This window comes from Rhea americana, unplaced genomic scaffold, assembly GCF_003343005.1.
Source record: "Rhea americana isolate MKP2758 unplaced genomic scaffold, rheAme1 scaffold_53, whole genome shotgun sequence".
Classification (NCBI taxonomy): domain Eukaryota; kingdom Metazoa; phylum Chordata; class Aves; order Rheiformes; family Rheidae; genus Rhea; species Rhea americana.
Genome location: NW_028186679.1, coordinates 1406664 through 1433339, shown reverse-complemented (window position 1 = coordinate 1433339; position 26676 = coordinate 1406664). Strand labels below are relative to the sequence as shown.

The 26676-nt window shown below is 35.7% G+C and overlaps 1 protein-coding gene across 1 annotated transcript; it reads left to right on the top strand.

Moving 5' to 3' along the window:
- The first annotated feature begins 1651 nt into the window (after nt 1-1651).
- On the top strand, nt 1652-26197 carry YME1L1 (YME1 like 1 ATPase). Its single transcript, XM_085318297.1, has 19 exons — nt 1652-1790; nt 4453-4584; nt 7035-7197; nt 8714-8812; nt 10651-10760; nt 11996-12146; nt 12238-12345; nt 13210-13292; nt 14424-14514; nt 16560-16712; nt 18445-18577; nt 19070-19132; nt 19803-19915; nt 20247-20402; nt 21080-21231; nt 22133-22259; nt 22360-22433; nt 23143-23229; nt 24383-26197. Exons 1-19 carry the CDS (start codon nt 1761-1763, stop codon nt 24524-24526), a joined length of 2169 nt encoding a protein of 722 aa, XP_085174423.1. The 5' UTR covers nt 1652-1760; the 3' UTR covers nt 24527-26197.
- Nucleotides 26198-26676: the final 479 nt, after the last annotated feature.

Below are 26676 nucleotides of genomic sequence, written 5' to 3'. Positions count from 1 at the left end.
CTCTCCTTTCCCTTAAGTCCACACTAGCCGTTGTACAGCTGGGTTGAAAACTATTTAACAGAGTGAATTCAGCTAAATGTTAATCACCTTTTTTGTTGGGTTAGGTTTTTGCCAAATCAGCTAACTGAACCACATCACTGTGTGATCATCTGAGTGCTGGTGTAAAACAGAGAGGACAGACATGCATGAAGGCAGAGGAGGCAGCATTGTGGCTGCACTAATTCAGACCACTGTAAGCTGGTGTGAGTGGTGCTTTCAGTGAGGAAAGGAAGAGCAGTGAAGAACAGTGATCAGACAAAAGAGAAAATAGCAAAAATAACAAAAAATATTTGGAGAGGACATGGAAAATAGCATAAGGGTGACTATCAAAGACCAAATTCTGCCATATGTWGAGGTGTATGCCCATAATGACCTTGTCTAGGTTACATTCTGACTGAATGTAACAGCATTTAATTTATTGGTATATATTCTAACTTGTACAGATTTTTTTCTAGATATTGTATACGCAAACTCCGTAAAAAATATTTTTAGTACTTGAGGAAGGCATCTGGAGTAGTGATTATAAGGAATGTGACATAAATGACTGCAAGTGGCAAAACCTGTCTAGCTTGATAATTAGTAAAGAGCCTCTTCTGATATTCTTGCAAAGCCCTGGGTTTTGCCTATTGATTGACTGTAATGCTGACCTGGCTTTAGGATCTTTTCCTTAAATGACAAATTTAAAATTAACTTACTTCTGTTGAGCTTAGTCCATATAGAGTCAACTGTGGCGAAGAACCAAATACTTAATATAGGTCTGTAACACGATGGCAACACGGAAGAAACACAGGCCTACTAGAGCTGGCTTCAACGGCTGAAGTGAGGTACCYGAAGCAACCTGGAGCACAGGTTATCTGCCCGAGTATTCACTGATACGACATCTCCAGTGCGTTGTGCGCTGTAGCTAAGACGCGAGGGACACTGCTATGGATACCCATAGTGTCTGCAGCTCTCCAGACGTATCTTAAACGAGTGCGGAGGCAGCGTACACACCCCCCCCGTCCCCCCCGCTGGAAGTGTTTGTCGGAGCAGCAATCCAAATATTCGGGGTCTAGAGGAAGCCTTCGAGCTCCAAGCGCGCTCTGACAACGCAGCGGTGCCTGAGCTCGAGCGCAGCCCGGGCCGCACCGGGCCAGCCCGCGCGCCCGCCGCAGCCGCCTCGGGGCGCCCGCTCCCGGCGCTCGCCGGAAAGCTTCGGCCGCTGCCGCGCGGCCTCGGGGGCCGGGGCGGCGCTGAGGAGCGCCGCGGCAGGGGAAACTCCGCAGCCAGGGCCGGCTCGGCAGCTCCACCGCCCTCGCGGGAGCCGGAGGCCCCTGCTCCTCGCCCCGGGGGTCCCAGCGGGGCCCGCCCGCGGCCCCCTCCTGCCCGGCAGGATGGTTTGCGCCGCAGCGCCCCCCGCCCCGTAGCTGGTGGTTTGGCCCTGCGCGCGGCGTAACGGGCAAACGCGGGGGCACACAGTGGTTGCCGAGCGACCTGGTTGCTAGGCGGCGGCTGCGGGGGGTGGGGGGAGGCGGAAGGGCGGGCGACCCGGAAGCTCTGCCATCTCCGGTCGCTTCCGGGACAGCCCCGGGCCTGGTCACTGCCGGCCGCCGGGGGCGGCCATCTTCGCGGGGCTGGGCGGGCGGGGCTGACGGGCGGGCGCGGCCTCTACCTGCGGCGTGGGGAGCGGAGGAGGAGGCGGCGTTGTGGCCGCCGCCATTGCCGCCGTCCCAGCGGGGAGGATGTTTTCCTTCTCCACCGTGCAGCCTCAGGTGCGCGGCCGCGGGGCCGGGCGGGGGCACTCGGGCGCCGGGAGCTGCGGGGTCGGGAGGAGGAGGAGGAGGAGCCGAGTCTCGGTGTCGTCGTGTTTTTTTGGTTTTGGGGGAGGGGGGCGCATCGCGGCCGGCTGTGGGCCAACCCGCATCGAGTGTCGCAGCGGYGAAAGAGCGTGTGGGAGCTGATGGCGTTTGCAGGCGTCGGGAGCGCGGAACCGCTCCTCCGTGACAGCCTGCAGCAGTTCGGGGTCCTTAACTGGGGAGGAGAGGGGGAGAGCTGATAGGGAGGGGAGAAGGTGCAGTGAAAGCTTGTAAAATCAGAAATGAAGAGGTAAATAAACGATTTCTTACAAATCTATTTTTATAGCAGAAATATATGAGGTTGCTCCCCCCCCCCAGCTACTAAGTTATGCAACTGTCACGCGTTGTTGGGAAGATCAAAAATAAATGGCTGTAAGATTAGGCAAGTTAGTGGAAGAAAAGTTTTTTCACTGTTTTTTAAATAGAGCAATCTAGACACGATCTGGAAGGCATCTTTTATCATCCAGTGAGCAGGATGGGACTAGCACACTATGTAGGCTTTGGCCCGAACCACTGCTTTCATTCTCATGTTTTATGTTGGGAGATTAGTGTGTGATGGTTTTGTTCCACAATGAGATTTAATCATTCTTTCCATATGTGAATTTGTTCGTTATTTTTGTTTTGTCACTGTAGTAAAACAATGAAGTTGTGATATTTTCAGGGATATGTAATTCCACTTTTTAATAGTGAGAAATTCAGAGGAAAGCTTTCTTAGTGGTTAGGATGCTAGCTGTAACCTTAGGAGGCTTTGCTGTTTTACCGTGAACTTCCAGAGTTTAATTATAGCCTTACACAATTAACCTTGAGTGAGTTTTCCTGCCACACAGCTTTGTCTCTCTTGATATTCTATGCAGTTAACCATGGAAGACGGAGGTTTTTGCAGAAAGACATTCATAGCAGGGGCTTAATCAGGTATTACAAGGAATGGAAGGAATTATGCCAGTAATAAGAGGTGCATTCCAACCCTTTCTTGCATACCAACCTGCTTTTTTAAAGTGTTGGAATTATTTGTAACATGTAATAAGCATGGTGGTCATGTGCAGGGAAGGGCCCTGACATATGCACTTGGACTTACATCCATGAAATGGATGTTTCTGAAGTTCAGCAGCACTCAGTTATTTCAGCATTAACTGTAGTAAGTGTATGTACTTTGTATTGTTCTTGATACTTGAGTACATTGCTGAAGTAAGATTCCCAAGGAAGAAAACGTAAAGGAAACTTCYGGGAATAACCAGTATAATGCAGGAAAAAGATATATATTTCAAGTTACATAAATATTAATTTGTTGATTAAAATAGGTGATGTTTGGAAAATATTTAGTACTTGAGGCAGTAGTACTTAAGAATGGAGATCTCAGAATTAGTAAGTCTTTGATAAAATCTTGTGGTTCTCTGCTGTTCAAAAGCAGTCAGTGAACTTTCTGTTCAAGAGCAAGTTGATGCTACCTGCTTGATTATAGCTCTTACTTGGGTAACTGTCCATGAATAATCTAGAGTTGACTATGTAATGATATTTCAGATTAATATCTGAAGTTAAGATTTACCATGAAGTATATGAGGTACCTCATTTACCACTGGCTTTTTTTTTTCCTACATATGTTGTGTGAAGAGATTATTTCCCCCATATAACTGTATTATGAAGTATATTAGAAAGGTGATTTTTCCAGTTTTGTCTTGCAGATACCAAGATAGGCTCAGGAATATTGTGAACAAACATTTTCAAAGAAGAGTAACGGTTTGAATGACAATAACTATTAACATCTCCTAAACATTTTGAGACATGGTGTCAGCTTGCAGACTTTTCAGTATAAAAGTAGTTTGTTACTGTTTTTCTTCTTTTTCTCCTCTTGTTGATTGCATTTTCTTTTCGTGTGTCCTTTGTTGCTGTGTAGGAAAAAATGTTTGGAAGAGGGAGAAACCTATTTGACTGTGATGAGGGCTTAGAGACTATAAAGGAAAACCATTTTCAGTTCTGCAAAGTTTTAAAATCGGTTCAGACAAATAAAATTTAAGCTTGTAACATGTCAGTGGACTGCAGCAATTCCCATTGTGTTGTCATCTATAGCAACATATATCCAAGTAATACAGCAAACATGGCGTWAAAAAAAAAAAAAAGATAAAATATCCTGAAAGATACAGTAAGTGTAATAGTGATGCTCTTCCAGTTGAGAAATACCTGTAAGAAGCTGTCCATTAACCTTTTGTAACTAAATGTTGTCTTCAGTGCAAATTGATGGCAGTGTTTGCATTGCTTAAATACTGATTTTTCTGTATCTCACTTCCCTATTTGAGCATCTGTTGATTAGTTTATTTGAACTGTGCTTATGTTTGAAACCTGGGAAATGTAGCTTTTTTTTTGTCTTCTCCAGCTTTGKTGAGCTTCTGATTTGTCATGCATACGTATGCCTTCTATTTTTTGTAGACAGAGATATCAACTAACATTGAGGTGTTGAAACTTTTATAGGTATTATGAAATCCTTAGTTAAAGAGTGTGGTACAAGACTTGTAATTGTACATTGGTATTTGGAATGATGCTTTATTTTTTTTTTAATGAAGCTTTTTTTCTTCTCCCCCTTCAGGCCACTGTTCCTCTGAGTCACCTTATCAATGCCTTTCATTCACCAAAAAGCGCCACTACCACTGCCAGCTCAGCTTCTGTGCAGCCTGTCCAGAGGGACACTGCCCCAGAACATGACCATCAGCACAGTGAGGTATGAAGAAACTTGGAAAAAGTGGTGACTTAAACTGTTACTGTTCAGATCTAATTCAATTATAAGTGAATTTAATATTTGACTTATTCTGTAAAATAATTAGGCTAAATAAAACAGCATGTGAGCAGATAGAACAATTCTGACAGGTAAAACTTCAGTAAGTCAACGATTTGGCGATAAGAGTTCTACAAATATATAGGATTTGATTAATAAGCAAAAAACAGCTRGTATTTATCTCTAGTAATTTGCAAAGGAGGGAAAGCTTTTTTATTTTATTTTCAGCTTAATGTCTGTTAAAGTAACAAGAGTGGATCTTCCTTTTTGTAAACCTGATTTTATCTTTTCACTCACTGAGTTTTAGCAAAGTTAGTTTCTGTATATATTGTGAGAAAACTGTTGCCTTCGATTATGTTACTGGATTCTGAATAGATTAAATTTGAGTGTTATTTTTTTCTATAAGAAATATTTGTCATAGTCAGATGTTGTTTGTTCTTAATGAAAAATCAAAATACAGAAGGCACAAAACTAGAGATGAGAGAGAGCTTGCCATTTCTTTTCTCTTTCAACTAGCTTCTTGGAACAGATTTCTTAACTAAAAATGTTTGAGAGGAAAAACCTGGAGTCAACAAGGGGTCTCTGTAACTACACAACTTTCCAGATCAACTTGGATGCCATAGATATATTCGTGTCTCTATTTTGTGATTCCGTGTGAATACAGAGATATTTGCTTCTGGCAATAAAAATTAATCTTAGTATGAGACTTGGACTGGTGAATGGAACTAAAAGCATGTTTCATTTATTCAGTTCTGTTTGTCGTTCCACTTGGTGAGATAATCCTTTAAATCCATAGATATTTTTGCATTTAATGATTTATCTCTATTCCACTGTATACCAGTTTGCTTCCTTCTAGGATGCTAAAATTATATTAAAAAAAAAATTTTAAATGGTCTAAGTAAAAGTTGACTAGATTGACTGGCTAGTTGACTGATTTTTAAAATCAATGAATATTTAAACAGTACATGAAGTTTGAAATACTGAAGTTAAATCAGTGGGGAGGCAAAAATCACTTTTTTGAGAACTTGAACCTGTATGCTCTGTGCTGCAAGATTAAACTTATATTTGTAAGTAGTATCCTCTTTGAAGGGGCATGGAAAATATTTCAGGATTTCTTGAATTTCTTCATCCTTCATGTTCATTTCAATTCTGTATGTAATTGTTGGACTAAAGCAGGAAGGCTTGATTTACTCTTCTAAACCATGTATAAAAGTCAAACGATGATAAAAATGTACTTGTTCTTATCTTGTATAAAAACTGTTGAGCAACAATCTATCTAGCCTTTAAAACAGAGTACTTTGCTTACTTATAAATCCAATTTAAAACAAAATACTTCAGTGTGTTAGATATCTGTGTACTCTAGAGTACTTTAGGTATCTATTTTACATTTTTTTCCCCTTGGCATTTTATTCAAGTAATTTCATGCATGTATTTTTCTTGGAAATCCAGTCTCACTGTGAAAGTAGTTGAACAGAAAACTTATTTAAAAATAGATCTGGGAAAAAAGGATCTATAATCAATAATATTTTAACATTAAAATAATTTGTATGGATTAAAAATCTATGCAAATACATGTTTAGATAATTTTATTAATCAAGAGATAGATGCAAGTATATATTTAGAATAGCTTAAGTCTATCTTTGTATAATATTTTTAAAAGTTACTCTTTTATCTGTAAAATGCAAGTTTAAAATTACTTTAATCAAGGCTACTTTAGCATCTCAAGTGGATGTGCCTTACCTAAGTCATGTTTTCTTTTTTTTTTCGTAATTACCTTGCTTTTCTTTGTAGGAAATATGAGGCCTAGCTCCTACCCCTTTTACGTGTAAAATTTTGCATTTCATTATGTGTTTACCCACCTCGTGGCTGATTTGTATTTTAACTCTGGGCTTTTAAAATTTGGTCTTTGTGCTACTGCTAAATTTGTCCTGTCTTGATCCTTTCTGTGAAAAGGCTGGCTGGAAAAGTTGGAGTTTTGGTGTATTTTGCAGGCTGCTCAGTTAGATGAAATGCAATGGATGGATATTCCTGTACATCTCTGCCCCTGTCTCTCACCCTGTMCTACAGATTAGGAAGAATTAGAAAACACAGCATTTGTTTCTGTGTCTACTCAAATCAGGGAAGGTGTTAGAAAGAACATTGAACTGGGAAGAAGACTTACTTGCTATAAATTTCCTTTGACAGTGAAAATATGAATGCATGCATATGGAAAAACTAGTCAGTATTTTTTCTTTAGCTGTGTCCTTTTATTTGTTTCTCTTCATTTAAAAAAAGTTTCAGTCTGAACTGTATAATATAGATGCTGCAAAATAAGTTGAAAAGTAATTCATTAATGGTTTTTTCCTCTCTAAGGTAGTCTTAAATATATTTTGAACTTTTATCACTCTGTTTTCCAGCCAATACTGAATTTAAGAGATCTGGGATTGTCTGATTTGAAAGCTAACCAGTTCAAAGAACTAGCGAACAGGTTGCTTCCTGGCTATTATGCCGAAAAGAAAGTCTCTTCCCAGTGGCATACATCCTACGTCTCTGCAGAGTCCTTCTTTGAAAATAAGCATGGTATGTTTCAGAGTGACATGCAAATAAAAATTAATGAGAGTTAAATTATGAAAGTGAACAAAATTATTCTTCAGTTTAATCTCTTCTACAGTAGATAACTAATAAATTTAAAAACTCAGAAAAAGAGCGCTAATGTTTTTGTTATATACAGGTCATCTCAAGAATTATGCTTTTAGAATTCTGGGATTCTTGGAAATTTGAACTGAGATTTTTTGGGTTTGTTTCTTCAGATTCAGATTTGAAGTTGTCTGCTATTTAACTTGTCTGAACTAAGTTATGTTACAAGTGCATTTTCTCTAATGATAAAACTGAGCTATTAACAACCAGTTTAATTCATCAGAAGGAAAAACGAGATTATGCTAGTTTACTAATGAAACATGCTCGTGAACATTTACAGTTTTATATAAAAGTTATTCCTTTTTTGTTTAAGCATTATATCAGGACATTAAAAAAGAATTTGAAGCTATTAACAGCCAATGTAAAGCATTTCATTACTGAAGTAAACCAATAGCAATTTGCAGTTTGAGATATTTTGTTGAGGTTAGTTTTAAACATTGCTCCTCCCCCTGCATAGGGGAGGTTTACAAAAGAAGCATCTCTATAAAGATGCACAAAAATATGTTATAGAAAAACATGCATATAGCTGGGTTTTGGGATACTACTTACCTAGTAGTGCAATTGGGAGAAAGGACAGAGAAATACTGTCTGAGGCTACTGTTAGTGAGAAGGTATTGAATCGTATTGTGATGAGGCATTTTAAAAAAGTGCTTCTAAAGGCATGTCGCTCAGCAGGAGGAAGAAAGTTGCAAGTGCTTCCAGTGCTTTACAGCTTTGTTGGATTGTCATGAAAGTTCACCAGACTGATCATTTCATCAGGCAAAATTACARATGGAAAACTGTCACAGGCCAAGGAAATAACTAAAACTTTAAGGATGTACTGTTGGTATAGGTGGCTCTTAATACTGTGGATGACTGTTGGTATGCTGATAGTTTTGTGTTGTGTATATACTTTCCTGATCATAAAGTAAGGAGAGTATTTGTATTTTTAACTGAGGTATTCATAATTAGTTTGTATTAGAATCTCCAGTGTGCAGCATTGAAGAAGATTCTGCAATGTACTTTACTAGAGAATTAGCAACTATCTTCCCCCCTGAAGTTTCTCACTATTTCATTTGTTAGCTTGTAAGCTGTTATTACAGTAATGTAACTTTAAAAAATGTAGTGAAAACTTCAAGATTCCTTTTTGCTTTTCTAGCTCTATCTAACTTATGTAATAACTGTATCATAATATATAAAATACAAAATGAAAAAAACTTTTTTGTGACTTWCTATCTGAATTACCATGGACAAGAGTTTATCTTGGCCTTGTTTCCTCTCTAAACTCCCTGTCCACTATAGGACTATAATAAAATATGGTTTGTATTCAATATAATAAAGAAAAAACTGCCTGCCTCAGAAGTGATGTTTAGTTAGCATTTAAAGTAGGGTGTTTATAGTTTGTTTTATCTCTTTACAGGTTTTGTGGATGTTTTTAGTGCTTTACGCTCATCTTTCTTGTACAGACAGCATCCTAATCCCCTCCAAAGTTTGTGTTCAGATCTGCGGTGTTGGCCAGGTATAAAATAATAAACTATATTTAATTCTATATAATATATATATTTTTTTTCTGGGAAAGTTATCTTTTTTTTTCTGTCTTAAATAGGAATAATTTGGGAAGTACTGGCAAACTTCCAGGAATAACCTTTAAAATTATATTAAGACTTTAAATCATAACATTATCTTTACCTTTGAGTTGCTGAATTTGAAGATCTCTATAATTTACTAGTGTGTCTGCAGAATGAAGTTAGTAGATATGGTGTAACTAGAGAATCTTGTTTGAAGTTGTCAGGATTTGTGCATTGTATTCTTAAAAGGTGATAGATGAGCTGACTACTTTCTAATCAATAAACATGTTGAACCGGGCTATATTCATCCAGGTGATCTTTTYAAGGTGTTTGACTTGTTTAAACTACTCTTGAATGTGCGATAGGTAACAGGGCTGCATTAGGAAGAGCAATATCAAGAACTCAAGGGAAGTTATTACTGTCCTCTACTCAAAGCTTGTGAGGCTCCATCTGGATCCTGTGTCTGGTTTGTGGGACCTGCAGTTATAAGAGAGACTGGCAAATTGGAGAAAGCTGCAAACTGGCTTTGTTTGGTTTTGATGGACCATTAAGAGGGATGCAGGTTTTGGAATATTTGATGTACAGAGGGAAGTTAAAATGTGACATTTTTATAGGCAGCAGAAGAGAAGGCAAGGGATGATCGCATTGCCATTGAAACCATATTCTTACCTTTTTGCTCTGCACCTCTTAGAGGTGACAGTTACTAGCTGCAGCATGGGAAATTCCTGTTGTGAAATTKTCACACTGAGAATGGTTAGACACTGGAACAGATTGCATGACAGAACAGAGGTTGTGTTGTCCTGATCTTGGAAACTTTCAAAACTGAGCTGGACAGGGCCTTGTACTACCTGATCTAGTATTGAAGCTGGCCCTTCTTTGAGCAGACTTCTAGATGACTTCTAGAAGTCTTTTTTAACTGATACTGTTCTGTGATAAGAGAAGGCTTGGTTAAAACTGCAGGATTAACTGGAATTAGTGGTTATCTTAATCTTCTTTTGTTAGGTGTGTGGCTTTTAAAGTTTTTTTAATTGTGTTCCTGACTTTCCTGAGGTGTATAATAAATACAAAGTTTCAATGACAGGGTTACTGAGGTGTGACTGAAGAAGCTGCTGTGTTTAACCAGCCTCATTTCTTTTGTCAGTTTCTAAGTTAACAGCACATACAAGGCGTTCTTGATCTCTTCAGGATACTTTATTAGCTGAGTTTTTAGAATTTACCTTCAAAAGCAGGAACCTTTTTTGCTGTTCTTCTGGATTATCTTCTAAATGTTTCATGTTTGTTAGTCAGCATTCCTAGATTCATTTCAGCAGTGTTTTTCTGTTCCCTAAGATAGTGATAGGATTGGCCATTATCCATAATTCACAGAATAGATTCATGAATATTTAGCAGAAACTTTAAGGAAAAATATGTTGTGAAACAGTAAGTAGTTTACTTTCAAGTTCAGATTGCATGCATTGTTCGTGATCGCCTAACTGTTGATTTATAATACTGCAGTTTTCGTTCATTTGTCCAGTTTATTTCTTTTTTTTACCTACAGGTTGCTGTATGCAGTTCTTTTCATTTTCCCACATTGGATATGGGATAGCTATGGATAATGACTAACACAAAATCCCCCACATTTTCAGACATAAGTTGAGGAAAACCATCTGCTCAACTTGGTGGGGGAGGGGAATTATGTATAATTAAACCACAATAAAGAGTCTTTTTCATGTAATATGTTCTGAAGTCTTAGTGGATGTGTGTACATGCAGTGGTAGTAATGAAAAGCTCTCTTTGTTTTTTTTTAAAGTTTATATACAGTCCCGAGGCTTTAAGACTTTGAGATCAAGAGCAAGACGCCTGCAATCAACATCTGAACAGTTCACAGAAACAAAGAATTCACTTTCTTCACTTCTGAAGGTAGTAACATTATGATACAAGTAACATGAAGTTGGTTTGAATGAATCGAATACTTTCTTTTGAATCAATCTTCACAATTTCTGAAGGATATTTTGTACCAAGGTGAAAAATTTCTTAAGCCTAAAAATTGAACTAATAACAATGTTTTGCTTTCCTCTTTAATACAGATTTGCTTAATATATTTTGAATATAAAAAATGTTTAAATTTTATCATTGTTTTGAAGTATAAAAATTCCTAGAAATTAAATTCTTCATACTCTGTAATTTTGTTTTAAAAACAGTTTGGAGATGAATAAAATATTCATTTAATTAGAAATATAACTAGTTTAACAATACATAATAGCTTAACATAGAAGAACATACTTCTTTTTAAGCATTTCAGTATGTGATTGAGTGCTTAAAGAATTGACTTGCTTGTGACTACTGTCTTTTCACGGTACATAATTTGTCATTTCAATGTTTATGGGTTAAAAACTCACTTGTATACGTTTGATTCAGTAGATAGCTATCTAGACTTGGAATAACCAGACACTCACCAAGACTTGTTAGCTAAACAACATTAATCTAGGTAGTCTGATTAGTTTATAATTGGCTGTACAAAAGTCAGGTTAGTGAAAACACGTGTTCTGATTTTACATGTAAATTAGCTTTGAACTTCTCATTCTTCCTTTCCTCTAGGCCTATGTGGTTTATTTCATCTGTGGACTAATTACGCCACAGATGATGCACCAAGATAGCTCCATGCAGTGGTGCTTAGCTTTGGTAGGGGATGCTATGTATATTTGATTAAGCTCTATCAAAACTGTACTTGTGAAGACATTTTCTATTTGGAAATAACTCTAGGTTCCTTTCATGAAGCAGAAAGCTTAAGGTAACAACTCCTGGACTTGTGCTAGCTGTGTACAGAGCTGTCTCTAGGCTACATTTTCTTTTCAGAGCTGGGTACAAAGCATACATATTCCAATAGCCTTTTGTCCTTTGGGGTCTGGGAGGGCTCTGAAGCTGGTCAGCTCAGAACCAAAATTCAGAAGCCCCTGCAGGAGCCATTGTGATTCTGCACTCGGACTACTGCCCTGTATTGTCTAACTAATCCTACAGCACCCGAATTGTTTGTTATATTGTTCATTTGCTTGTTTTTCCTCCTCTCACCTTGGGCTAATGCTACTTGATTAATGAATGGTTAAGTATAAATCAAAACTCAGTGTAAACTAATGCTGCTGTGCAAAATATTTTAGGGTTTCATCCTGAGAAAACGAAGAGTTGATGTTGAAAACTTAGATATGTTAATGAAAACAAAAAATATCCCAGAGGCACATCAGGATGCTTTTAAAACTGGTTTTGCAGAAGGCTTTTTGAAAGCACAGGTATTCCTGCAAAAAACACTTGGTGAGTTGTTTTAGTTTATCTTTTTGTCTTTGCATTCAGAAAATAGTTTAATTCAACCTGTTTTAAAATACTTGTTTGTTTTCTTTTACAGATTCCTTAAGGCGATCACGTTTGCTTTCTTTCTTTCTCTTTGTTCTTTGTTTTTATCTTGCCGTATATTCCTCATTTTTACCTGGAAAAGGCTCCTTTTCTGATGCTGGTTAGTTAACTTTTTTCTTTTTTTTTGTTTTTTGTTTTTACTCTTTCACTCATAGTGTTTCTTCCAGTAAGCTTAGCACACATAGACTGTATTTAGGCAATGTGATTGTTATAGGGTAACATTTCAAAGTGCTAATGGAACTGGAGACTTATTTACTGTTTTTTGGCTAGCACTACAAAAATAGCACATAGCACTATGAAATATTTATGAAGACAGTTGTCTTTGGTTGTACAAACATTTAATAATATACATAATATGTATTATATATAATTTTTTCATATACTTTTGGTGAAACAATTACATGTTTCAAAAACAAAAAGCAGAGGAGAAGCTGGATTATTACAGGTTATGTATTTGTCTTCAAATGTAGATGATGCATGGTTTAGATCAGCAGTAGGCAAARTGGTTGGATCTTATTTGTAATCATAGGCTAGTTTATAGTGATTGGGTACTTGTATAGCCAAACTGCCATCATAAGAACTTTGTTGAAAATACCAGAATGATCGAAGGCTGAGCTAATGTAAATGCAGAATTTCAGTATTGGGCTAAGTTAGGATCTGGTCTGAACAAATGCAGTAACATTGAGGGGGAACTTCTAGCTTTGTTTACTTACCACTGGATACAGGGCTTTCTGCTACAAATGACCAAAGAATATTCTTATCATTGATTCACTGAAAATATTTTGAAGATTTATATGTAAACAAATATAAAATAGATCTTATTCTTGCTGGACACTTGTAAATGGAAACATTACTTTTTAAAATGGCAGATGTGATAGTGGCTTAACAATATACCCACTGATGTGCAAAATGTTCTCTTTGAATGAAATGACTTTATGTGTAAATTTGTTCTTGCTGTTTGTAGTACGTTTTCGAACATCAAGCATCTTTGATGCAGCAGTTGATCCAATTCAGTTGAAAAATGTCACCTTTGAACATGTAAAGGGGGTAAGTTCAAAAGTGTGTAAATTCTTGCTTGACTAATCATTGTGAGCTTGAAGAATGTTTTGTTACCTAAAATTTTCCATTGAACTATTTTTAAAGAATAAACATCTCCTCATGTTTCAATAAGCCTGAGATCTTAACATTGAAATGAATAGAAGAATGAACATCAGGATAGCATTTCTCAATTTTGTGCAGTAGAGAGGCAATGCAGTCTTGAGTTGCCATGGGTTGATTAATTGCCTCCTTCCTCTTGACCTGAAACTTTCTGTCAAAAGTTCCTGAATCTAGGCAGAATTATATGCCAGCCTTTCTCCAAGGAATGATCACTAACTTTCTGGAACACAGAACAGATTCACATAGTAAGTTAGAAAAACACAGTCAGAAGTGGTAGCTGCGTTTTTACTTAGTAATGGAGACAGAAGCCTAATATAATATGATCACTCCCAGAACTGGAAGGTTTGTACCACTGTTTTTCTTTTCTGCTTCTTTTTTGAGGCATTTAAAGCTTGTAAAAGATATACTCCTGACTTATAAAATCAAACTTAGTGAAGGCTAGACTAGCAAGTAGGTTAGTTGGGGTATAAAAACAGAGGCTCGAAGTACCCATTTCATCTATTTCTTCAGAAGTGGTCTAATACTGTAGAAGGTGGTAATGCCATTGAAGTCTCCTCTCCTAGCAGCATCTCTTTACGATATCTGGTATTAGGCTACAGGRAATATGGGGATTTGCAGAAAGAAGTGGAAGTGACGCAGCTGATGGTAAAGCTTGCTTGCCCTCCTCCCCCCCCCGCTTCTTTCTATTCAACTGTTCTTCAGGTGTCAGCAGCAGAATAAGGATCTCCCTCCTCTCACCCGTCTCTCCCCTAGGACATAGATAAATTAATATCTTTTAAACAGGGTAAATTCTTGACATACAAATTTCTGATTCTGTGTTTATCTTGTTAGTAAGATCTGATCTTGAACTGTTAGGTTATTCCATCAGGTTTTTATCTTTAGTGTTTACCATTTCTTATAAACAATTCTAGGAAATAGGATGAATTAAATTCAAGATGCTACCACAAATTTCACCTATTAAAAAAGATTCAATGCTTTATATATTTAGTCATAATTTCTGGCTTGTTTTTTAATGTGTAGGTTGAAGAAGCTAAACAGGAATTGCAAGAGGTTGTAGAATTCTTGAAAAACCCACATAAGTTTACTGTACTAGGAGGCAAACTTCCAAAAGGTAAGAATTATTGCTCAACAGAAGTGAAAATCAGACACATCAGATATATGACTACCTTTGTAGCATCGTTCTATATTGAATGACTAATTTACAGTGTGATCTCTGAATATTCTTATTTCATTCAGGGTTAGGGGATTAAAAAAGAAAAGAARAATGGTAGATACTACTATCTCGGCAGATACTACTATCTCAGTAGACAGTAAAATAATGTATGACATTGGTGGTGAATATCCTTGCCTCCCTAAACTATTTGAGAGGAATGAGTCTTCAGGAAGAGTTGTAAAAGTTTATTAGTTAAAGGGTAGTCCTTTAAATGAGGTATTCATGGAATCGGTAAGGTTGGAAGGGACCTCTGGAGATCATCTAGTCCAACCTGCCTGCTCATATTGCTTTAAAGGAAAAAAAAAGGGGGGAGGGGGGGCAATTACATTGCAAGCTTTCTGTGTTAGCTTCGGTTCCTCATTTATAATTCTAAGAGAGAATTTGAGGTATTCTGATAGAAGGAGCAAAGATGCCTGGATACTGCTTGCTTTTGGTAAAAATTCAGTAAGAATTTATTAAGAACTTTAAGGCTAATAARTGGAGGTGGCACAAAGCAGTGTACTGTGTAGGTACTGTGTTAACCAGTCAAACTCTGCAAAAATCAAACCAATTTCATAATTCTTAAGAACCTTACTTACATGACTAAGACCCAGTATTTTTTGAAGTCATATCAAAAAAATTGTGTGCCCATAATGTCCCATAAACTGTTGCCAAATTAATCTCTTTTTGATTAGAGTTTTAGGTAACCCGGAGTTTCTTTTTAGGTTGATCTTTCTTTTTCTTTTTTTAACTCTTTCTATAAGGACTTTTTTTTTTTTTTTAATGGTAATACCTTTCTGTGACCAAAGTTAATTCTGTTGTATCTTGTCTCCTCTAAGATGTATGTACATAACAAGAATTTAGTCTAAACCCCACACAAATTAATGTAAGACTTTTTTTTAACTGTCTTATTTGAGGAATATCTTAGGGTTAGGAAATAATACTGCACCTTCTTTAATTATTCAGTTAATGTGCATACTACTTTATCTTGAAAGGCAGAGCAGTGTGCATGAGTGCGATGTGTGGGTGTGGTGGTTTTTTCATTTTGTCTTTTAATACTCTTGAAAAGCCTTTCTTCTTTTCACTGCTGCTTTCAGCACCCCTAGTGCTTGGTAACTGCTTTAGATGGCTCAAAACAAGTGTTTTCATTTAAAAAAATATGATCAAGTTTAGTTGTAGTAAAAAGCCAAGTGAATCTGAAATGTATAGACCTGGAAGTCTGTTTGCTGTCAATTCTCTACATGTTTTAAAATCAGTGACTTAGAATGTTTAATAAAAATCCACTTTCAGAAGGGACTTTACCATCTCTTTTAGAAAAGCCACAAATCTGGGACAGTTACGAGGGGGTGTTTTGAAAAAGAAGAAAATGTGATTCTCCTCATTCTGAAATGTAATTCTTATTAAGACTTCAGTGGATTATCTGACAAATAGTTCTTTTTTTTTTCTTTTGGTTTCTTCCTGATAACTTTTGAATGTTTTAAAAAATAAATGATTGTCAGAAATAGATTTTTGTTGTATGCTTAGTAATCTAACAAACCATGATATTATGATAGGAAATACTGTATCAGGCTACAAACAAGGACTTTGCCTTTCCTCTCTTTGCGATAGATGACAGTCTGTCTTATATTTTGGAATCAGCGATGTGATATCTAGGTAAATACCCAATACGAAGAGGATGCTAGTAGTGTTTCAGCTGTTCAAAGCAACAGTAATTTTGTAGAGTATTTCAGGCTTCTGCTTTTATTTAATAATCTTACAAATTTTATTTTTGTTTAAAAATGTATTGAAGTGCATCTAGATCTGTTTAAGGAAATCCGTTTGCAGTGCAAGTAATGAGAGTATCTGAAATGGAATGTTAACAGTGTATTGAAGCCAAATATAAATTACTTTTTTTAATGCGTGAAAGACACGTAAGCTGTATAGCAAGACTCTTGTGTGTGACTATGCATATGTTTTCATTTCAGGTATTCTGTTAGTTGGACCACCTGGTACCGGTAAAACCCTTCTTGCACGAGCTGTGGCTGGTGAAGCTGATGTTCCATTCTATTATGCATCTGGGTCAGAGTTTGATGAAATGTTTGTTGGCGTAGGAGCTAGTCGCATCCGAAGCTTATTCAGTAAGTTAAATATGTGTTCTTAAAATTTTTATTAGGAAAGGTAAAGTATTTAGTGGTGCTGTTCAGAAGTAGCTGGAGTATGTGCTTTGATTAGCTACAGTTTTAGTTACAGGAAAATAATAATGTCTGAGGCTAATAAATAAAAYTTCCGAGTAAGCAGAAGAATCTCAGAATTCCATAAATAGCTGTTAACTGCAGAAACCTGGCTAGTAGTTACACTGAAATTGTAACAAGAATTATAACTACGCTCCCATTGAGAATTAAAATTTTTGTTTAGAAGTGTAACATCCCATGAACTAAATGAAATATTCTAAATGTAAGATAAAATAACATTAACCTTCTTAGWTCCATCATATTTTTATGTTGACTTTATTTTTTCTGAACTAAAACTTGTTTAGTGCAGGATCAGAGTATAGCATCTATGGATGCAGTTGTGTGGGAGTGGGTTTTTTGTAGTGACTTTTCATGTCTTCATGGCTAAGTCATCTGCTGCTTCTTGTGTCACATATATTAGAAAAAATAAGTGTTTTTATAATACAGGATAATGATAAAGCAACAAAAGCAAGGTTGACCTTTGCTGTGGTGTAATATTGTAATTCAGTCCTCTAAAATATATTGGTTTTCAAGTTGGTAGTACTCCTTTTGAGTTCAAAGATATAACTGGGTGTTTTGTAAATTAAAATCTCTTCTACAGAGTAGCCAGTTCTTTTGAGTATTTCAGATATGGAAATAATTGTGGTAGCTTTTTCCACCTCCATATGATTAAAATCTTTTAAGTATTTTGTTGAGACAGTGTTTTAATAAGTGTGGGTTTGTTTATGTTTTTTTTTCTTTTTTGTTACCAGAATAAGGTCTGCTGTGACTTATTTGAAATTTTTTTCTTGATCCCGTCAATAGGCTCTGAATATAGGGTTTTATAACGATCATTAACTGATAGGACCAGTGCCTGTTTAGTTTGATAGCTTTCATATAGCAGAAAACTGTTTCCACTTTAAGTACACAAATAGTTATTAAAAGGGGAAAAAATGTACCTTTTTCTTTAAATGGAAGATTGATAATATCAAGCATTTAAAATGTATTTATGGGAGAAACGTGGCTTATTTCATGTGGAAGTGTGCAAGATATGGCAGATGTTTCACACTTTATAAATGCATGTTTCTATTGATGATAAAGAAGTTAGATGACTTCTACATCAACAACGTGTCTGATTGGGATGAATTGCATTCTAGTATGTGCATACTAGTGTGTGGTCTTAAAGTCATATAAATACGGTTTTATTTTCAGTTGTTAATACCTGTAAACTTGAAGGTAGTTTGCTTTGAAATAACAAGCAGAATCTATGAAAATAAGTTACTACTTAGACCCATTGCATTTCGTAATATTTTTAATATATCAATGCTCTGTACCTGAGTCTCCGAAATAACCTGTAGTTGTGTGCAGTTGATATGAAATACAACAAATTTCTTAATCTATTTTACTAGTAGTTTCCTGTAGCAGGGTGAGAGAATAAAGAGAACTAAGGTGCACCATGTCCCTGCCAACTTTTATTTGTTGCTTCATTTGAAAGAAGGATTTAATTTCGAAGAGACTGAAGTCAGGACAGTTGTGGTGATGTCTGATAGAACACTTCATGATCCTAGAACAATAGAAATAGTGGAATCCTAAATTAAATCATACAGTTTCTATTATTTTGTGCAGTGTAAATGCTATTTCAACTATTTTTCTCCATCAGGGGAAGCAAAAGCAAATGCACCCTGTGTTATATTTATTGATGAGTTGGACTCTGTTGGTGGGAAGAGAATTGAATCTCCAATGCATCCCTACTCAAGACAGACCATTAATCAACTTCTTGCTGAAATGGATGGGTAAGTAATGCATTTTCAGGTTATAGAAAGTGCTTGAATGAGTGATGTTTGGAATATCGTGTGGATTTATCTTTTCTCTGACCACTTTGATTTTAAAAACCTGAAAGAAAATTGATCAAAATATGTAAATCTACAGTGCTTCTCATAATTGGTTTCCAGTAGTGCATGTAGTGGCATAAATGACCCTGGTCTAAAGAATATAGAAGGTTCTAAGTTATAGTAGCAGAATAGCTGCAATTATTTTAAAGTATTTCTCAATTYTTTTTAGGATATCTGTAGCAAGAATAGGTTGAACTTTGGATGTTGGGACATATTTTYACCAGTTATTGGGTTAAATGTGACCTCTTGTGGATCAAACATGCTGCTTAACAGGTCTTTTCCTAATTGGCCAGTTGACTTCATTCCAAATAAGAAATATAATTATTGACTAAAGCTTTAAATTCTGTTCAAAAAGAATTTAATTATGTTCTTACTCTTTTTTTTTTCTTACAGCTTTAAACCTAATGAAGGTGTTGTTATTATTGGTGCAACAAACTTCCCTGAAGCACTAGATAAGTGAGTAATAGCTGTAGATCAATACTGTAGAGTATGTATTCAAAAANAAAAAAAAAAGGAGAGGCTGGTGGGAGGGTATGGAGGAAGAGATAACAAGGATCAAGTAACTAGTTAGGTACTTGCTTGTGGCAATTTCTAGAGTATTAGTGTTGTGGTTGGGCTTTTTTTGTGAAAAAGGATGGATGCTGGCCAATTTTTGGCATTAARAAGGTTGTTGAATTAAACCTGATAAAGTAAACAAGCTGCTTAAATAAGCATCTACAGTTTCTGCAAGTTTTTATACTTAAATCAACCGTGTTCCTTGTTTGCAATACATTTTAGTAATGGTTAATAGTAGTAGTTTACCTTACTTACAGATACAAAAACTTTGGTAATAAACATCTGTATAAGCTATCTTTTAACATACAAATGATTGGAAAAGTATGTTCTTTGCACTTTTGTGCCAGAAGTAGTGTCTGTAGATGTCTTTAACAAAAATCAATCTGATCATCCTACCTATATATATATAGGTATATACCTATATATATATATATATATATATATATATATATATAGGTAGGATATATATATATTTTTATATATATATATTTTTATATATATATATATATATAAAAAACAGAATTTACAGCAGCACTTTAAAGTTATTGTTTTAAATTGTCTTTTTCCTCAGTGCTTTAATACGTCCTGGTCGCTTTGACATGCAAGTTACTGTTCCCAAGCCAGATGTAAGAGGCCGTACAGAAATTCTGAAGTGGTACCTTAACAAAATAAAGTATGATCCATGTGAGTAAACACTTTACCTTTTCCTGTAACAATTTGTTCATTGGCTCAGCCCATTTTTAATAGTAATAGTGGCTTGTACCATATGCTTCAGAAAGGAACACAAAAATCATACAGCATTTAGTGTTGAGATAGTTGTATAAAGCAACAATAGTTCGTTGTGTTTTGGCCATCAGGCTTAACTCTTTTGTTATAACAAACTTTTTAATAGAATATGATTCTTGCTTATACCTTGATCATTTCCTGATATTTATTCATGATGCGTCACAAGCTTTTTCAGGAGAAATATATCACTAATGTCAGATTTGTTTTTTTTTGTTTGTTTTCCCCACAGCTGTTGATCCAGAAATAATTGCACGAGGCACAGTAGGATTTTCTGGGGCAGAACTTGAGAATCTTGTAAATCAAGCTGCCTTAAAGGCAGCTGTGGATGGAAAAGACATGGTAACCATGAAAGAACTAGAATTCTCTAAGGACAAAATTCTAATGGGTAGGATTTTATATACCAGACATTCGTATATCTTAGAATACACAGTTTTATTTTGCAAGATTTCTRCTTTTACAGATGAATAGATTTCTTGTTATTTTTCTTATAAGTAAGTCTTYTATTAGTTAATTTTGAATAGAACCTTTTAAGACGACAGAATTAGTAATGCGTTAAATCTAGTACAGAGTGATTTTTTTTTTTTTTTTTTGAAAGACTGTTGTTATCAGAAACACTGCATGCTATACTTGAGCCTAGAGGAAGTCACAGAATTGGTATTCTATCCCTCTCCATTGATTTAGAAAGAAGAGGGGAAGAATAGATGATCGGAAGTGTGGAACTCCTATTTACCTAACTTGGCATGTAGTAAAGCAAAAACATCTGAGACACACACACCAAAAATACTTCTTGTCCATTCATACTTGAGAGATGAAATAGATTTTTTTTTTTTAGATATTCAGACTTTTTTAATCTATTCATCTAAAAGCAACTTGACTATAGAGTTAGGTCCATTCTGAACGTTAAAATACTACTTGTAAACATTTAGTATTTAATGAGTGCTAGTTAATTTTGGTTGTGCACTGTTCCTCAGCTATTTTATGCTCTGTTTGCATATCTATAGTCTGTGTGAACTGTGATGACAAACTGTGAAAACAAGTTTATTTCATGTCCTTCCCTTAAAGGGCCTGAACGTAGAAGTGTAGAAATTGATGAGAAAAACAAAACAATCACAGCTTACCATGAATCTGGACATGCTATCATTGCATATTATACTAAGGATGCAATGCCAATCAACAAGGCTACAATCATGACACGAGGAACAACACTTGGACATGTGAGTGTTTCTAAAAATTTTATATTTGTCTGCTGTTGAGCATTTTTGAGGAATTTGTCAACAGTGCTATTCACTGAAATCAAATTATAATGCATTTTATAATCTGTTGTAATAATCCGTTACGTGCTGTGTTTTGGAAAACTCCTTGGTCGTCGTTTCTGTGTGATAGAGAGCTCTTTATTTGAAATGTGCTAGCATGAATGATGGATCAAATATGCAAGGAATTTTAAGTATGTGCGATTCTGTTGCATCCCATATCTTAATATAGCTCCCATGTATGAAACTTCAAAGAACGTCTAAAAGATTTGAAAATGGTAGAGTTGCTCAAATGTATTTTAACACAAACTTCAAGTAGTTCTTTGTCCAGTGCAACTTTTTCTGAAAACTGATCTGTTACTTTGTTCTAAGATAACTTTCTGTTCAAATGCTCAGTATGTCAGCTATTCTTGCTTAAGTTCTTCTGTTCTGTCTATCTCAGTTATATCTGTTTCTGTGGAATATTGTTTAAGTTAACATGTTCAATTAAATAAAAAGTGTTGGTCTAAATTTTCCAGGCAAGTTGATATATACTCAGTAAAAAGTGTGAATAAGGAGAAGTAGATAGAGTAGACCTTTGTGAACAAAAAGTTCTTTTTTCTGGTCCTAAATGTGAGATTCTGGAGTTAGGTTTAAATTGTTTCCTTTTATGTGTTGCTTATGGCCTCAAGGGGGCTATTTCATCTGGTAAAGCAGGCAGCTCCTCGGCCAACCTGGTAAGTGTACATACTAGATGGAAGCCTAGAGCATTCAAATTGTTGTGTAAAAAGCTTTATCTCCACTTCAGATATAAACCAGGGTATTTTTCAGCTTGATCCAGTATTTCTTCTGTTTGTTATTACCTCACTACAACTCTATCTTACAGGTATCTTTGCTCCCAGAAAATGACAGATGGAGTGAAACTAGATCCCAGTTGCTTGCACAGATGGATGTCTGCATGGGAGGAAGAGTAGCAGAAGAGCTCATATTTGGGAGTGATCACATCACAACAGGTCAGCTGATCAGTAGTTAAAGAATTCCTGGTCAGAGGTTACAGATTAGCTTGTTTAACTTTTGGTTTTAGTAATTAATTTAAGCTTATTTAATATCCAGGTGCTTCCAGTGATTTTGACAATGCTACTAGAATTGCGAAGCTGATGGTGACTAGGTTTGGAATGAGCGAGAAGGTAGTATCATTGTTCTTAAATACCTGTATAGTGTGAAGAAGATTTCCTCTTCTGTAATTGAATGCCTATCTGGCTGACTGTGATTACAGAGGTCAAGCAGTTTTGGCAAAAAGGATAGTAGGCCTTATGATTTGACTTTTTTTGGCCCTACTATGCAGAACTCAGCAAGAAAACCTGTATATATAGCAGTTGAAAAATTAAGGAAAAAAATCTTCACCTCAAAATGACCTTGAAAATTATTAATGTCTACAGAAAATCTTCRTAATAAAAGCAAATAGTTTGGAATTGAGGGACTTCATTTCGTGTTTTTAGGAGGGAGGATAGAATGCTAAGTTTTTGTAGATTTTAAAAACAAAAACCACTTCTTTAGTCATTCATTATTATTGAGTATTAGATCTATGGTGTGTGTGTGGCGGGGCTTCCGTGTTTTGTTTTGTTTTTTTGTTTTTTTGTTTTTTTGTTTTTTTTTTTTGGTAAGGCAACACTTAATCAGGATTGAGGCTCTGCTGTAACCTATAAAAACAGAACTTTGCGGTGATAACATAGTACATGAATAGACATCTTGTTTTGCTTTTCCTATTGAAAGCACTTCATTAAGCTTTTGATTAATGTTTTTTATTTGTTCGCATGTACAGGCAATAGATAGTGAAGCTCTTAGAGCTTTATTGGAATAGTGACAAGACAAAAATATCCTTTGTTTTTTGTTTAGCTTGGTGTTATGACCTATACTGATACGGGGAAAGTTAGCCCTGAAACTCAGTCTGCAATTGAACAGGAAGTGAGAACACTTTTAAGGGTAAGGTATATATGTACATATAATATAGATAGCAAGTTTTTTTTTTTCTACATGTTTTTTTGAAATGAATTGAGTATCAGCTTACACATTAGAAAACTGGATACTCAAATAGCATTGAAAATAGTGGTGGATGGAACTATGCCCAAGTGTTTAAGGTAACTGCGATTTTGAATCTTTGTATTGTAATTTTGTTAATAGTCATGTACAGGCAGTGGGAAACAGGTTGATGGTGTCAGAAGTTCTTAATACAGTCATTAATGCTTCCTTTTACATTTAGTCAGGATTTGTATTTTGCCTATTTTATTTCTAGGAAAAAAAAAAGTCTATAAATTGTTTTAGAAGATGCAAATGCTTTGTGTTACTCCCATGTTTCATAACTTGCAGCTAAATCTTTGAGTATAGAAACACCAGAATTGCCATACCAGATCAAATCAGAGTAACTCAGTCTGGTACCCTGTTCCGTGCAATGATCAATATCTGATGCTTAGGGAAGTTTGTAACAGTAATCACAAAACTTCCAGATCAGAGTTCTACAGTTCTGAATTAGTTTGGTCAGCCTGGAAAATTATCTATATCGAATAACATATTAACACTTTTGCTGTGGCTCTTTCTGAACTCAGTTGACTAAGAACTATCTGCATAGAATTAAAAACAAATTGAAGCTTACAGTAATGAAAATGTGTTACTACTTGCAGCAACTAATAAAACTTGCTGGGTAGCTTGTGGTTTTCTAAAGGTACATAATCCTTTTAACGAGTTTAATAAGATTTTAAAAGCAGCAGTCTGAGGAACATGCTTTGAATGCTGTATAATATGTGTAATGTCTAATGAAATATATTTAAATTTAAGCATCCACTTTTCAGGTCTAGTTGGTCTTTTTAAGTCTTATATAAAAAATACTCGTGTTTATCCTTATGTTCTACTTCTGGTTCTGCTTCTGCAAAACGCAGAAGTGGCATGAAGTTAYAAATAAATATTTCTTTGAGCAATTATGACATTGAGATTTTAAATCTTTGGGACTGGAGCTGTGCTAKCTGTGAAGTTTAAGATATGATTTAAAATATCTGTTTAGAGCTGTATTTATATAGAGACAATGTTTAAAATTGAATCCACCTCTCCCCCGTTCCCTCCCCTCCCTTTTTTTTAATATTAGGACTCATATGAGCGAGCAAAGAACATCTTGAAGACTCATGCAAAAGAACACAAGAATTTAGCAGAAGCTTTACTGAAATACGAGACTTTGGATGCCAAAGAAATCCAGATTGTTCTAGAGGGGAAAAAACTAGAAGTAAGATGATAACATCCTTGGTACAGTAACTGATAATTCGAAGAATGTACATCTAGCAATGCAGTAGTCTTATGCAGCATAGCTTTTTTTTTCCCCCCTACCTGATGTGTGTATGACACTTCAAGATTACTCTGCAGTCTCTTGTCAGCTTCTGTTACTTATCTATTTGTTGTGTCTGTTCAGAATAAGACACAAAATAAAGCAAGTTCCTCATTCTCCATCTGCTATTCCAGGAAAAAATTTTTCAGAAATATAAATCTCAGGGTTGAATTCAATGTTTTGGTCTAGTCAAAGGTGTTGAAGTTGAGGAGAAAGAATTGTGCAGGTATACTGGTATGTTTTGGCGTAGCTTCCTGGGGTTGCACTGCTGTATGCGCATTTGAAGTGGTACCCCCATAATACGTACTGCAGAATGTTTTCTGGAGAGTGACACCTTAAGTGCTAAAGGATTGACATGTAAAACTGTAGTATGTAGTCTGACTAATAATGTTCAAATGCTATTTTGAAGATAAAGATCAGTTAAAAAGAAAAAAGACTCTTCTTACTTAGAAATGTAACAAAACTTCTGTATGAATGAAGCAGTGCATCTCTAGTAATGGGAATTGTGAGAGCTCCAAGTTAGTTTAAAAAAAAAAAAAGTGATTGTTCTTTGAGTGCTTTGGGGGTTAAAATACACACGTGTGGCTGGGAAAGAAATTTTAATGCGAGAACAACAGCAAGATAAACATGTCTAAACCTCTTTGGGCCATGTTTTGGACAGAACTATGGCAGGAATAAGAGAAATAACTGACCTCTGATGTGCTGCTGACAAAATTCTCAGAATTTTTATTACTGCAGTAGATGGATGTGATTTGAAAATAGTGCTTTTATAATCCTGGAGATTCTACTGAATTAGTTTTTGCTAATACTATATATTAGTGTTTGATTATCCAACAGAGGATTTCTTCAAAGAGGACAATATTGCTCACTAAAGAATAGTTCAGAAAATGCTTCAAGCATGCATTGTTTCAAATAACATTCCCAGTTCTCTTGTTCAGTAAAAGTAGGGAACTAACCCTTTTCTTTCAACCCTTACAGATGTTTTCTGGAAATTCTAGGCTTATAAGAAAACGTTTCAAAAACAAAAGCAGTTTCCAATCAAGTAGAAGTGTTTGCTATCGATTATACATGCCAGTATACTTATCTCATGGAACTGTTTTTAGGAATAGCATTGCTTGATTAWAATCTTTCTGTGCAATGAGTTGTAGACCCCTGGGACTATAAACTTCTGTTGCAGAGAGAATGCCTTTATTGAAAGTAAACATTGTTGGAGGTTAAAGTAGTTGGGCTGGTGCCAATAAATGTGAATGGATATTGATAGCTACACTTAAAACTAAAATTAACAAAACTTTTAGAATTTTCCGAGTGTAACACTTGATTATAACCTAGTTCTTTTTAGTAAGAGCACGTGTTTTTCTTTCAAAACCAGGATAACTTTCTATTCGCTTATTTTACATTGTTGGTTTAGTATAGTGGCATCCCAGTAAAGTGGGGGAGAACTTCCAAATGTTATAAAACAGTATACCAAACTTCTAGGCTGACTAGTTACAGTTGTACATGTATTTTAATGCATATTTGCATTACATATAATGCATATTTGGCATCTGTTTTTGGAATAATAAAGTTGATTTTAATTACGCATATTGGCTTTCCTTTATTCACTGTTAATTGCTACGAGATGTACTATGTACTATGTAAATTGAGGTGTATGAAACATTTAAACTTGTAAATAAATTTAAGAATTATAGCAAAGCTGCCCTTTTTCTAAATAGATTTCTAGAAAACTTTCTTCTGAGAAAATCAGATGTTGCTAGTTGAGTAATGGGACTTGGAGGAGATTTTTTTTTCCTATGTAAATAATGTGAATTTTTTATTCAAAAAAAAAGGCAAAAACCTTTTCATTCAAGTCACACAAATCTATATTGAATGATATGTTTTGGGGGAGGATTCTTGTGGTCTAATTTATGTTTTTCTTTCAAAAGCTTCTTGCTCTATGCAAAGAGCAGCTGAGTACATTGTCTTTCAGAAAATTAGTCATATCTCATTGGCTCATGAAAAGATTTTTAGAGATAAGCTGTCAATTGTAAACAGTATCTTCTCTGGTTTCTGGTTGAGTTACC

What these genes read in the sequence shown, in the direction of transcription:
- YME1L1 (XM_085318297.1), top strand. Translation starts at nt 1,761, where the DNA reads ATGTTTTCCTTCTCCACCGTGCAGCCTCAG. An exon ending in AGATCTGCGGTGTTGGCCAG is followed by an intron (nt 8,813 to 10,650) that starts GTATAAAATAAT and finishes TTTTTTTTAAAG; the next exon opens with TTTATATACAGTCCCGAGGC. An exon ending in CAAAATAAAGTATGATCCAT is followed by an intron (nt 19,916 to 20,246) that starts GTGAGTAAACAC and finishes TTTTCCCCACAG; the next exon opens with CTGTTGATCCAGAAATAATT.